Source organism: Dendroctonus ponderosae, unplaced genomic scaffold (assembly GCF_020466585.1).
Source record: "Dendroctonus ponderosae isolate FM_Combo_2020 unplaced genomic scaffold, Dpon_F_20191213v2 Dpon_F_20191213_1, whole genome shotgun sequence".
NCBI lineage: Eukaryota > Metazoa > Arthropoda > Insecta > Coleoptera > Curculionidae > Dendroctonus > Dendroctonus ponderosae.
In genome coordinates, this window is record NW_026017110.1 from 19,716,692 (window position 1) to 19,731,650 (window position 14,959).

At 33.9% G+C, this 14,959-nt stretch overlaps 1 protein-coding gene across 8 annotated transcripts in view; it reads right to left on the reverse strand.

The window, feature by feature from the left end:
- LOC109544119 (protein lap4) overlaps positions 1 to 14,959 on the reverse strand; it is a 107,492-nt gene that overhangs the window by 7,999 nt on the left and 84,534 nt on the right. For 7 of the 8 annotated variants that reach the window (XM_048666860.1, XM_048666845.1, XM_048666858.1 and 4 more), the window contains 7 exons: positions 13,791 to 13,901; positions 13,547 to 13,726; positions 11,633 to 11,798; positions 11,343 to 11,575; positions 7,682 to 7,777; positions 7,236 to 7,385; positions 93 to 1,106 (listed from right to left, as the gene is read on the reverse strand). In XM_048666860.1, the coding sequence (XP_048522817.1) occupies positions 93 to 1,106; positions 7,236 to 7,385; positions 7,682 to 7,777; positions 11,343 to 11,575; positions 11,633 to 11,798; positions 13,547 to 13,726; positions 13,791 to 13,901 (1,950 nt within the window). The remainder of the gene's footprint in view (positions 1 to 92; positions 1,107 to 7,235; positions 7,386 to 7,681; positions 7,778 to 11,342; positions 11,576 to 11,632; positions 11,799 to 13,546; positions 13,727 to 13,790; positions 13,902 to 14,959) is intronic. The other variant, XM_048666870.1, reaches the window with a different exon arrangement.

Below are 14,959 nucleotides of genomic sequence, written 5' to 3' on the forward strand. Positions count from 1 at the left end.
ACAAATAAACAATCATCCATCACAGTCGTACTCACACCTCAACTCAACCGATTCATAAGCCTAACTCAACTTGAACCAAACTTGAAAATTACCTTTCTGTTACTTCCAAAATGCAAACTACTACTACTAAACGCAACTGATACGGGCCGTGAAGGTAAGGACCCATCCAAAATCTTCGTCACAGAATCGTAATAGCCACGATTGCAATTGATCAAAGTTTCCTCGCTCTGAAAGGAACGTAATGGAGGCTTGGCGGGTACCGGAGGAGGCTTCGATTTCGGCTTCATAATGATTCTCGGCTTGCGTTTAAACGTTAGAGATGCAGGAGGACTGGTGGGAAGAGGAGGACTTTCATTTGTTTCAACTGGCTGGCTTCGGATGTTATCAGTTGAAGTATCAAAGTCGATAGGCGGAGGAGGAGGGACTTTTAAAATATCAGCCTCAGTCAACAAGGGCGTGCTGTCTGGCGGGGGAGGAGACACGGGACTGTTGAACAAATTGCCGATATCGGAAAAATGTGGCGAGACTGGGCTGTTAAAACTGTTAACCGTCGGAAGAGCGTACGGATTTTCTGAATTTAAGGACCCATATGGGTTGCTTGGATGCATGCCATAATTATAAAAATTGGGCGTTGGAAATTGATTATACACATTGATAGTATGCTGAGGCTGTTGAAATGAAAATGAACTCGATGTTGATGTGTTTGGAATATGAGCTGGCACGGTGTAAGTTAAGTTATTCGAAGGAGTTACATTGTTACCACCCATGGAACCGTAATTGGGTAAGCCGGGCGCAACATAATCTACTGGGGGTGGCAGAATGGGTATATCATATATTGCATCTTCGTTGTTTGTAGAATTCAACGAATTTCCAGAAATGAGTTCGTCCTTTAGAGAAAACGTCCTTTTTTTCGGTTCTTCTGCAAATAAATCGCCCACGCTTTGAGACCTACTACACGATGAAGGGGAGTTTCTGGTAATGGGAGGTATAGAATCCAAAGATTCAGTAGACAACGCGCGTATCTGACTGATAACCTTGTTGGTCAATGTTCCAGTATCGACTTCCTGGTGCGGTTTGTGGGATTTCGGAAGAGTGGCAGCGTATTCCTGTAGAGAAACGTAACCTTGTCATTACTACATCATCTGATCGAGACACTGAAAGCAACCACAACTGCTGCGACGAGATAACGGGACGAAAACAAAAAGCTTCTTTATACGAAAAATATATTTGCCATCGAAAATCACATGGAATATTGGTTAGTTGTCGACGAGACATTATTACCTTGTGAAATTACATAAAATAAATATCTACGTTAATATATTTATCTTTTAACATCAAATATAAAAAAATCTATATAATCTATTGGACTGATAATTTAATTATATATATATATGATAATTAAATGGCATATGAAGTTCATATGCATTTCAGAACAGAATCTAACATTTACAAATATATAAACGCGACATTCATTGGTAATAACTTACTATTTTATAGGTACTTTATACTTCAAGTGGGCATTATTATCATGTCCAGTTTAGATTACGTATTAATTAATAGTTCAACGTATTTCGAAACAATGGCCATAACTTCTACGAAGTTCGGTAGTACATAAAGAGCGCAAAAATAATTTTCACGGACATTTTTCGCACAAGATTAAAATACTTTGGTAAACATTTAATGAATGCAGAGGTTTGTCAAATATTAACTGTATCTCTTGCATACACAAACAGGGTGTTTTGTATAGTTGGGGTTAGTCGGATTTATTAAGAGGCAATTTGAAAAAAGTCTAAAATAGATACTTTGAGCTAAAAAATCATTGTTTTGGTTCTGATAAACTTGTCTAAACATTTAACAAGAAAATTAGATCTTTTAGCTTTTCCGTCAAACATAACACTTACATCAGTCGTTTCGCCGCTCTGTTTACACCTTAAAGTATACAGTAATAAAATATTTTATTTTAAATTCACTTTGAAATTAACTTTGAAGCAGGGTATTTGATTAATCCAGTTTCTACTCTAATGATTTTAAGTACTCTCTCTGTGACCGGTTGCTTTTAAAGTATATATATCTATTATATGTGCTAAGTTATCAATTAAAATGCGATCCAAATTTTTGCATACCGCTAGAGAGTGCAAATGATAAAAACGACATGCTATATATTTTGATAACTTTGATGTTCCTGGATAGATTAAACAGTTAACTTTTTCGAACGACAATGTTTTGGGACGCCAAAAATATTTTTTGAAAATTGAAGATCCCATTAGATAAGAATGTACGAAACAAGTCCTTTCCAATGTGTTTTTAACTAAATGAAAAACAGTAAAAGGCTACTTTCATAAATTGATGAAAACTTACTTCCTTTTTATAAATTAAGTACCAATATTTCGACATTTGCAATTTGAATTCGACAACAACTTTTATTCAAAATTGGCGTCGGGGGAATACCAATGGGGGAATATTACACTATTTTTTTAGAATATAGAATCAATACAGTTCAAAATAAGTTCAAGAGCTTTTGAAACATCAATTGGCAGCTAGACAGGCCGGCAAATATCAAACAGCAAAATTTAAAGATTTTCTTACATTTGCTTTAACACACACACACACTAAAATACATTCTAAGAAGACTTCCAAACTGAGACAGACGAGTGCGTGAATATGTCGTTTAATAGAAACAGTTAAAAATTGGCCTCGAACCTTTGAATGTAATTTGTATCCGAGGAATGAACAAAACAAAACTGATAAAGTATTAGTTAGCTTGAAACGTAGAAAATTACATAGAACAGAGAAGTTATCTCTCGAAGAATTATTCTAAAAAAGCAATCGCTTTTGTGACATTCTGTTTTGGTTCAATGTGAACCATTTGTTCTCTCAAACAAAATAATACTTTTGTCTTAGCTAGTCTTACTTTTGTAAGTACTGTACTTTCTGAAAGACTAGCTAAATTTCATGTTAAACTAAAATATTTCTTTGTACGTAGAGTTTACATCATACTGAAATTAAAATAAGCAGATTTTTTAAATTGCAATATCAGTTTTTGATACCGCCTTTTAAATGCCGAGCAAATTTGCATACAGGATGGTTTAATTTCTCTTAGGTTACATAAGAATTTCCTTTCAAATAAATGCTTGTTTCGTTTTTTATATATTTTTTTAAAAACGATATTTTCAATGTTTTTTCTGTTATTTTCTTCTAAAAAAATAATAAACAAAGTTGAACCTGTGTTACTATCGTGACGAGTATGACGATTGATAGAATTTAGTTGTATTTTTATTGTATTTCAAAATTAAATAGTGCCCTAACAGTAAAATCATATAATCAAAATCCGGAAGACGAAGCATTTCCACATTTCCAATAATCATCTAGGGTTTCAGCAAGATGTGTGAAGCGCTACACTATTCACGATCTGTTCGAAATTATTTAAATATAATTTTTCAAACAAATGAATGAGAAGGCGAAGGATTTGTAGAGACTGCCAGATTTCCCGAACTTACTCCCTTCGATTTTTTTTTTGGGATCAACTTAAATTCTGACGTTTTAACACCGAAATACCCAAATAATATTGAAGACATGAATATACGAATAACAATCAGACTAATCGCTCCTCAAGCGTTAACAACAGTTACTAAAGAATTTGAAAACCGAAAAAAAGTCACTAAGCATTTACCACAATAGTAACACAAAGTCAAAAACGAGTAAAATATCGTTTTTTTAGAAAATATTTATAATTGAAAAAAAAATTAAACGAAATGGTTATGTAGCCTACAGGAAATTTGATCATTCTGTATGCAGAATTGCTCAATATTTCAAATGCCGATTTAAAAAATTGTGAGTTTACCACATTAATCACGCCATGAGAAATAATGTTGTCAAAATGTGCGCAATTTACACATTAAGTTTTACGTGTTCGATTTTTTTAATCTGTAGGTTATAGACTACTTTTAATATGATCCGTTTTACGTTCACACTGTATGTACAGGTGAAGCAACAAAATAATGATTTTGGTTCCAAACGAGTTGCGAAAGGGAGCTGGTAGGTTGATCACTTGTGAGCCTTTTCGTAGATGCGAAACATAAATCTTAACATTTGTACAATATTTAAATTTTGTTTACTCTACTTTAAATTCACGCTGTTTTACAAAAAATCATGCCGATACAATGTAATAATTTTAGCACGCATACCAAACGATTCAAGTTTTGAAAAACTATTAAATGCCAGTTTTTGTTTGAAAATACAGCAGTATAGTAAAAACAAATAATTGAGACATGCAAGTTTTATTTTGAATACATAGACGCACCGAGAACGGATCAAGCTCAAGATTAAGGAAACCTCGAATTTTTATTATCATCTTCCCGTTTTTTAACAGTTGAGAAGAAACCACTAACATGGAACAAAGAATGACTGATGAATGCTGATGAATCAGCAAATAATCAATAATATTATGACAAAAACTCCTGTTAAAGTGCAAAAGTTTCCAAAACTCCATGACAATCTCGACCAAAAAAACACCACTTGAAGCCGAATATCATAACAGATCAACTGTTTAAAGCTATTTCATCTTTAGAACAAGCTATGCCATCTGTACATTATAATAATGTAACATACATTATTTAACGCGCGTAATTTAGAATAATAATATTGTGCCGTATGAGTGCACGAAGGAAAGGACTCAAATAGTTTGATGATTCCCTTAGGGCTATTTTAGGCATTTTTTTCCATATCCTATACAATTTAAATTAATGCCACTTATTTTGATCGAGTGAAATGTGCTCACTCATTATATTGCCAGCCGTTTGTACATGTGTAAAAAAATAAGATGGCAGTACAGTACATCCAAGGAACATATAAAATGTATCTTCTTGATTAACGTGACACTAAATCTAATGAAGTTCATATTACATTTTAGTTAGGACAGTTTTGATTATTTTAAATGTGTTTGCAGGAAATAGATTCTAACAAATGTTCAACTAAGAATAGTTGGTAACTGTGAATACAATGTATCCCTTGATATATGTATTTCACAAGAGCTGGGACAGTCAAACATTGTATTGCATGTTTATGACTTTTTTCAATTGCGTTACTTTGAATAAATTCAAATACCTTCGATCTAAATGTATAAATAAACAGTTTTCGTAAAGTGATAATTTTGCTTGTTGCTTATTGTCACACTGTGTAACACCAAGCCAACTTATTTTTATGTACCAACATTTAACTAGAAGAACTCAAGTCTGAAGTGCCAATAAAACATCAAAGATCATTCACCTCGTTTTCATCTATCCTGGGACACACTGTATTTTTTGAAGGAAAAGTTCAAACGCCCTGTCATAGTCAAAAAATCGTCCTATGGTTAAAGATATAACTTTTTTGGAAACCACTTAATGGTATTTCCTATAAACACAAGTTCGAATATGTTAACGAAAAAAGTTTCGTTCATCTGTTAAGAAGTCAATGCCGTCTAATCCTACTAGAGTGCGTAAGGCTCGTCCATCGTCACCTAATTAAGAATTACCAAAAATATCCTTCACTTCGGCTACATTTAATGAAATTCCTTCTCTTTCAAATATTTACATACCAAATGCGGCAATTGACACATTTGCCCCATACAACGCATCACTTGAGTCCGAATATAACACGCTCTAGCTTAAAATTAGGTAAATGCATATTTAAAATAGATCTTGCTTCAATACTGAATGTCAGAGAGAAATAATTAATTGGTCACTTTACGTAAAATAATAACATGCTCAGCTGAAGTAAGTTAAATGAGCATTTTCAACTTAGTTCCGTACTTTTACTAAGCAGATCAACACTGCTGGAAGTTCTAGACTAATAACGTAAATGCTTAGACTTGATGTACTGCCAAATATCTGTGGCCAGTTACTGTTTAGAATGTGTCTGTTTCATCTGTAAAAATACCATTAATTAATCAATTGGACTATTTTCTTTCATTTTAATGGCCTAATCATGCACATGCTCGGAGAAAAATTAAGTAACATCAAAAGCAAAAAATTAATGGTTAAATCCTACCGATACTTTCAATTCTTTTGTATAAATCCCTTGTTGATGACTGTTAATCCCAACAATACAATTTCTAGTTTCTATTAACGAGGATCTCAACAATGCTAAGATGTCTATAATGTTTTTTTCCTCTGTGGGTTTAACAGATTATTTACCATGTCGATTTACGAGAGTCGTTTAATTAATGTCAGTGAATTTTTCATTCATAGCTATTGGACTAAACGTGGCACATATTGTTTACGATGTTTCGTAAAAAAATGTTTCATTACGATGGAACCAATGAGCAGTATAAAGTTAGTAATCCCATTTCACTCGGTAAATGGTATTGTTAAACCATGCCTCAATCAGTAACCCTGATTTTTATCCCCGATAATCTAAACATGAAACTTCAGGTGAAAATCCGAATATTAACTAAACACACTGTATATAGTTTATAATTTCTGGTATAACACTTGCAAAGACATCGCGATTTTTAGACTTCTAATCTAATATAGCAAACACTGTCCATTCAGTTTGTTCAATTTTACACTTAACTCAACAGTTGGAGATACACAACCAAAATGTTGCTATTATCAATTTAGAAGAAGCCTTTAAAATCGTTAAGTTAGTCAAGTCCAGATAAAATATTTCCAGCAAAAGAAGCTGCTGGTAAGTTTTTCCAAATACTTCGCTGCGCGACAAAATACACGTTTTTAATCATAACAAATAGCATGACTTCACAATTAATTTTTAACATTTTGATTGAAGCCCCGCTTGGGACTCATGCATGATATTACCTATTAGAAATAATAATTAAATCGTTGACACAATAATTCATTATAGAGAATAAAGCAAACCCGTTCGTAATTAAATGCATCGACCGTACTATGGATGCATATTCCGATTCTAGTGATGATGATGATGATGATGATTCTAGATATGTTGGATAACGCAATACTTCTCTTCAAATAATATGAATCTGTTAAACAATGAATAACAGACCGATGGCAAATAAACTTAATCAGCTTCAAAAACCTCATATGCAAGAAATATGACAGATAAACTCAATACAAACAGATGAAACTCGACTAAAACGGGACACCTGCAGATGGGAAACCAACACAAACACGTTAAGCCAATCATCACACAGCCATAAACAAAATTTTACAATTATTAAACAAGAAAACATAAAAAACCTGTTAAAGCTTAGCTTGTTTGTATTAAAGTTTGGTACTTACAGTTGTCTGTTGTGCTGCTAGAGTGTGTTTGCTCATCACTATTGTGGTGGTTTTTAATTCAGAGTTTGGTCCACCCGGTGATTTAGGCGGCGCGACACTTTCTTGTGGGCCTTTGGCCAGCGTTTCCACTGCATGCACTACATCTAATACCTGAAACCAAAGCAAATTGAAATATTATCTGATGCTTTTAAGTCAGTTTCACGGGATATTAAAAGTTTTCGCTCAAAACTGTTCAACTCTCTTGTCCATTAATTAACTGCTTCATAAAATAAAATCACTCGTTTCATGTCATTTAAGAACGAAAATAAGCCTAAAAAGTATACATTGCAACGAATTGGAACTGGCGTCGATCTGTTAGACATGAATTGAAGTGCTTTTAATGATTGGTATGCAAGTAGTACTTAAATAAAATAGCTGATGAATATATTACGACAGATTTCCGTTACCTTTTCGGCAGGTGTTGTTGGTTTCGCTTCCACCAGTGTTAAATTTTCTTCAGATTGGTAAAGAGGTTCCAGTCGCTTTTCACTGTCCTCTTCAAACTGAAATTAAAAGTTTGTTTTTTGTAAAAAGTGCGGAATATCTTAAAAATTTAGATTGAATTCAGAAGATAAAAACTCCCGGTTTTCTATGTTTAGAGAACAAAGCGATTCGAAAATGACTCAACAATAACATAATCGTTCTTTATAAAGTAAGTAAAAAATGTACTGTGTTGTTCCCTCCAAAACTTGCGTGATTTTTTACTTTGGTTTTGTCGAGTTGGAGAATGCAAGTCTGGATAAGTTAATGTTGTCTTAAACATACTACATACTGTAAGCCTGTGTAAAGGCCGGGACACATTTATCCGATCCGATCCGACTCCGATCATACGCTTTCCGCTACCTCAGAAATATATACGGTTTTACGCTGAATTGTGGTTTTTTAATGGTCTAAACAACAAAAATTTGCTACTTTGTAAGACAAATCTATTGAAATGTTGAATCGTTTAAACATAATGATGACTAAATAAGTTAACGAAGTTATTAATCAAATTAACCAACAAAGTCTTAGTAAACATGAATCCGCTAAGTAACATTTTCGGAGACAAAAAGTTATTACTTTCTTACCTCCTATTTTTATTTCGGACAAACTTTCTTATTAATAGTGTGTCCATTTATTATCCACTGAGCAAGATTTCTTATAAATATTGTATTGTCAATGCATATATGATTTCCTTTGCTCACACTTGAACATACAGTTGAGTCCGGATATAACGAACTTGAAAAATGAACTAAAACTGGTTCGTTATCTGCGGAGTTCGCTATAAGCGAATAATAACAAATACACGTGGTGCATTTTATTTCGTTATTTTTACATAAAGTAGTAGAAGTTAGTAGGTATAACTAAAAAGAACACAAAAAGATCAACAGAACACAATTTGAAATCTACTTCATAAAGTCTGCAATTTTTGTTTGTACATTTCTGCTGCAAAAATAGATGTTATTTATGTATTTTTCAAGATCACAAAATGACTCCCAGGTATGATTAGGAACTTGGCGTGATTGTAGAAAATTCTGAGTTTCGGACACTTTTTTTGTCATTTCACAACAGCATTAGTGTCTACAGTAGAATCAGTTCCACCTAAATCTTCCTCATTATAGCTTAAAGCTGTACATGAGGTTACGGCGTCTATAATTTGCTCATCGGTCAACATTTCTCTTGTAAGAATGCCATTATCAATGCTCACATATTCGAAGAAATTGAAATCACTCAATTTGGTTTTAACTTGTTCTTCGACAAAATTGTGCACATCTTCATCTGATTTTTTTGAGCTGTTGTTGATCGTGGAAGTTCGTTATAAACGGAAAGTGAATATACAACTAACCCAAAAAGTGACCGTTATATCCGGAAGTTCGTTATAAACGGGATCGTTATAACCAGTAAAAAAATACGTTGGCTTTTATGGATGACGTTTCAATTAAAGGAGAAAAGTTGGTTTTAACCGAAAGTTCACTATAATCGGGTTCATTATAAGCGAACTTTACTGTATTAATTTTCAAGAATTTCCTTTTGCTACGGAATTATATTGCCTCATATTATTAAAAGTGCATGTTATTTGTTAATGACTATACCAAAAAGTTTTAAATACCAACAACAAATAAATGAATAAAAAAGAAAGCAGATTTTCCAAACGGTTACTTTGCGGACCCACGTTTACTATAAGACTTAAGACTAGACCTTTTTGTTTATATTGGCGCAATATTGTTACATTCAAGTTTTATTTGTATATAAATATTGTGAAATATCATAACACAGGCTGAAAAATAAACGTTAAATTATAGTACTTTATTTATTATAGTCTGTATTTCACAACTGCACAACATAAAATGAGACATATTTTTCTCACGTTACCCGGAATGCAAAAGATCCGTCAGGACTTAATGTTCTATCATGGTTCTGCTGGCTCCCGGTTTCTGGCTCTTTTGCCCCATTTGCCCGAAACATGGCTTTTTTGACCCATTGAGTCGAGACTCGGATCAGAAACACGGCACTTTTGAGCTGACGGAACATAAATTCGGGTTTAGGATCCGAATCTCGGCTCGGATCCACTCGGTCTCGACTGATTTGACAACCGGGTTTGTCGATGATTCATGTCCCGCATGTGAGGTTTCAAAAATAATTGTAAAGTAGCTTAGAATTTTTCATTTTATTGAATTTAAGAAAAACTTTCCTTCATGAGGTCTTGTTTTCCAAACAGCATGGACCCAAAATATGCGTTTTCTCTTGTTCTCCCTCAAATATCTTCGGTTTCCTTCTTCTTCGTTGTCTAGACAAAGTGCCACCAGGGCCAAGTCACACACGCTAAGATTTTTAAACATTTTTTCAAAGCTCCGCTGCAATATTGCTTGCCCTCCGATTTGCGAATGGCAACTGTAATGACTATTGGAGCCAAAAATCGGAACAAAAACTGAAATGTGTATGATAAGTGTGTCTTCCCCTTTCCGACTGTTTGGGCATCGACGGAAGGTACTCTGATCGGAGTCGCGTCGGATAAATGTGTCCCGGCCTTCACTCAGTCAATTTTTAGGACCTGGCGCAGTGCTACGCAAATGGCTTGGTGCGCCAACTCAACGAACCGGCGCAGTAACTCAGTTCCGTTGCGCTGGGGAAGCGTTACTTAAATTAAGTTGAAGGTAGCAGGTGTGGGACAATGATGAAAACGTCACTATTTATTCATTCCCCGACGTTTCGACCTTTACTGGGGCTTCTTCAAGGCTCAAATTATGTACCCTCAACTTAATTTTCCAATTGTCACGCAAAAAGGCGAAACGAAATTGTTACTTAAATCATGAGCTAAAAAATGTGGTGACTCTGTTTTTTAGTTGTTTGGCCAAAGTTGTAAAACATTACTCATAAAAAATGTTGACTTTTTTTTAGATGTTAGAATTTCACTCTCGGGTCTCGTAAAACTTGAATCCACTTTAATAAATGAGTTATAGAGAGTGGCAACAGCTCAAAAACGCAACTCAACAGTGTTCATTCATATTCAGGCCTGTATCCATTTGATATTAGTCGACAATAAACTCTGCAATGTTCTAAACTGTTTTGTTTGACCATTCACTAAAAATGCTATTTTTGTTTGAAAAAATTCACACAAGAGTCCACATTTTGTGTAATTTCAGGAAGGTCAGCAATCAACTATCCATTTAAAGGTATAATTCAGTTATTCATTTATTGGTTTTAAAAAATTGTAATGAAAATTGAATTAAATAAAGCAGTATTTTTTTATGAATTAAGTAGTTGCATACACAAAAACGTACTAAAAGGCAGGCGCATTAAAGGTAAAACACACTCGCCCTTCATGATTTGCCAAATGAGCATTATACTGGGTGTTTGCAATGTTATGCGACATACGATAATAAAATAGTTAAACAAGAAATAAGAATAGTTGCAGGTGTACCAACTCTTGGCAGTATTTACAATCATGGAAAAAAATAATTTTTAATTTCTATTTGACATTGTATATTTAAGATGTTTTGCTGCTTGTATCAGAAACCGGACGAATCTGCGACTCTAAAATGCGTTAGTAAGTTGAACGAATGTATTTATTATTGTTCTATTACTCACTGGTGGTAGTTCTTCATCAGGAACATCTAAACTACTAACGCTTTGTGAGCGGCTGCTAACAGATCCCCGTTTTAACAAACGTCCATCAGCTACTGCTTTGTCAATGTCTGCTTTATCGTAGCCTTTGCAAACGATTAGATGGATGGTATTTCCACATTGTCTTAGAACGTTAACGGCTTCCGTATGTGTGGCTCCCAGAAGTGACTTTCCGTTGACCTCAATTACTCTCATACCTTAAAGTGCCACCAAAATAAGTTTTCAAATCTTAGTGAATTACTCGATTCACCCACCTGACTTCAGTTTCCCACATCTTCGAGCTGCTCCAACCGTATTGATTTTGGATATGAAAACGCCCTCGTCTGAAGGATCCAAGGGATTTCCTCGGTGCGTCGCCAGCAAACCTCCTTTGATATGCATGCCCAGCCTTTCGGAATCTTCTTTTTCTATCACTAACTCCTGAGAAAAATAGACGTGCTCAATAAATTCTTTTTTGTAGAAACTTTTTTACAACAAACATATTTGAGTTTGCCAAAATACAGGTTTTTAGGCGTATCACTTACAGCCCCCTAACCGCTGTTTCAAACCTGTTAGTTCTCGCCGGCTGATTTTTTTGCTTGCAAGTAACACATTGAAAACCCTGTATTTTATCGGCATGTTGATAGTACAAACGGACAAGGAACAGTAAACATGCCGGTGACACGCCTAAAAATACGCAATTAGAATCTATAGTCAATCAGATATCATCGGTTAAAAATCGAAACCGCTCAAAATTAAGATTTGAAGAATTTAGCGTGTCTATTCCCAACTTAGTTAAGATTCCTCATTTCCTTGGAATAAAGCATACAATCAGGTATACGTAAGTATGAGTCGCAAAGAAAAATTACATTACATGATATTTTTAAAGAGAACTACACGAAAAATAATTTTACATTTTTTAATTAAAAATAATTGCCAATCGTATTTCCTGTAAAACATACGTTCCAAAATTAACAAATTGTACTTGAAAAAGTTATAAAGGTTTTGAAGAAATCTATAATTCTGCATACTTGAAATTAAATTTTAATGCCATTAAAATGTGCAAGAAAGAGTTAATGGTAGTCGTTTATCACGGTTATTTTCGGACGTTGAATATGAGGTTAAATAATGCTCCTTTGCCATGAAACGCATAGTAGAACATTACTTTTTTCGAACCACCCTGTATATGTAAGGGCAAGTTGTTATGTTGATCACTTTTTATTTTATACGCCCTTTGCCTTCAAAGTCAAAAACTTACTAACGTAACAGACTGATAAGCACAAGCAAGATAATTGCTTTACTAGCACCTTTTCTAAGCGGCGTTTCTTGGAAAAATTCGTTTTTTACCACTTCTCACTCATTGAAATGAGTTTTCCATGAGAAAGCCAAAAACCCTCGTTTTTAGCAACTGAGAAAAGTAGCTATTAAAGAAATGAGAATAAAAAGTTACTGTTAATTTAAACGAGGCGCGTTTAAACTAGAAATGACCGCATTGTTTCTCAAATAGGTTCTGCCATACAGTGAAAGTATCAATATTCGAAACAAGTTCCTAATCTTAGCAGTTTGCTGCTCTACTGCAGAACCCCGTATATTTATTGAATGCATACATTTTGAACTATGCAACAACTTTTATAACAACACACATACACACACACATGAACTATTAATGCAAACGAAAAATGTAACAAAGAAACTACAACACTGACAACCTACAAGACTTACCATCGTATATAGGTAAGTAACCATTAGTTGCTTGCAACAAAAACAACTTATGTAATACATTACCTATCACATCACGTAACAGAGTGAACACACACAAAACAGGATACTTTCTTTAAGAACTGTTAAATTAATGTATTATTACGTATTTATACTTTTTAGAAGTGTATTGAAAAAAGAATCCCATATCATCCTTTCAGACTCTCCAATATATTCAGTAAACCGAGCTGTCAATGCTTTAACAATTAGTAAATGTTAGTCAATAAAAAACTACAACAACTCAAAATATTAGTACGGTTATATTGAAAAGTATTACAACTTTTCTAAACGAGTTCGGTTTTTTATTCCATTCGATTGCATACTGCATGATCAACTTGATATGAAAAGAAATACATGAAATCGCTTCATTAAAATACAAAAAAATAGTTCATACTCTCGTAAAATATTTTCCAAAATTCGTTTTCTCCTACCTGGTATCCTTCGGGCAGAGGATCATGCCGAATGGTTAACGTAATACTATCAGAGGGTCGCAACAATGACATAACAGCATCTTGGTGACTCTGTTTAGTGATGTCTTCTCCATTCACTTTCAGAATTCGATCACCCACTCGAAGTTTGCCAGAATTCGCAGCTGTTCCGCCAGGAACTATCTATTAATCGAAATAATCACAGTAGCAAAATAATTTAACGTTCATCTGCAAAAGAAGTTCTTACATGCGAAATGAATATGCCAGGCTCTTGGCCACCAAATGGTATACAGGAATGATCAGTGCCTCCGATTATGCTAAAACCTAGAGAGCCTTCCTCCTTAGAAAGTGTAACGTCCTGAAACAATAATTAAGATTTGGCGAAAAGCGTTGGAGATGCAACTTCAAAAGTGAGGCTATTTTAACTCGTAGTGATCTTACTAATTATGTAAATAGATTCAACCACAGTTTAACAAAGTTTTGAAAAAGTATCACAATCAGCTCCTGTTGTGTGAAGTGAAGTGTCCTGTAAACGAATAAAACGACTGTAAAACCACCAACAAATCGGACCTTTGTCTATAGTTATAAGAACATTGAATAAAACGCAACGAAATAATGACACCACCATTAAATTCCTGGCAACTGAAGATTTTGAATTAAATGAAATTAATACCCAGAACCTTCAAAGAATATAAAATGACTTCACCTTGTGTACAAGAAAACAAGATAAGTATATCGGACATCAAAAGGAAAAATAAACAGAAAGTAAAGTGTATGAGAACAAAACCTTTAAAGTAAATATCCTTACAGGTCTCTTTTCGGAGGCAGGAGGTACCAGTTGGAAAAACCACAGCCTATAAGTTTTTCTTAACTTTATGATAAATCTATTGCTTTAATATAATTATTGAGCTACGTAGCTACGAAAATATTACCTTTCCCAAAGAGAACATATTTGAAATTTTTTCAATTCCCTCATTAATGCTAAGCAAAAAAGCCGTTTTCTAGTTAGAGTGTGCTCTATATATCAAGAAACGAATTTCAGACAAAATATATCTGAATCACCGCGTAGTTTGTTTTATTTCAGAAAAGCAAATAAATTATGCATAAATTCGCAAGAAACAGAGGAAAATATTGGAAACCTGATTTTAAAATATATTGTTGGCATTTTAAAAACTTTCGTTTTGGTATTTTTGTTTGTACAAGAACTAAAACTTCCATACATACCAAATTTAACCAGTCGAACCTTAGCACTTTTTCACATAAAAAAAAACCCTTAAAAAACAGTTGAGCTATTGTGCTTAAAAAAAATTCTTGACGATATGGAGGTAACAAAGTGTGTAAAGATTATCATTTAAACTATAACAAATACATGGTGTTGCTTCAAAAACAGCCGATGCGCCCTCTTTGAAAAAAGTT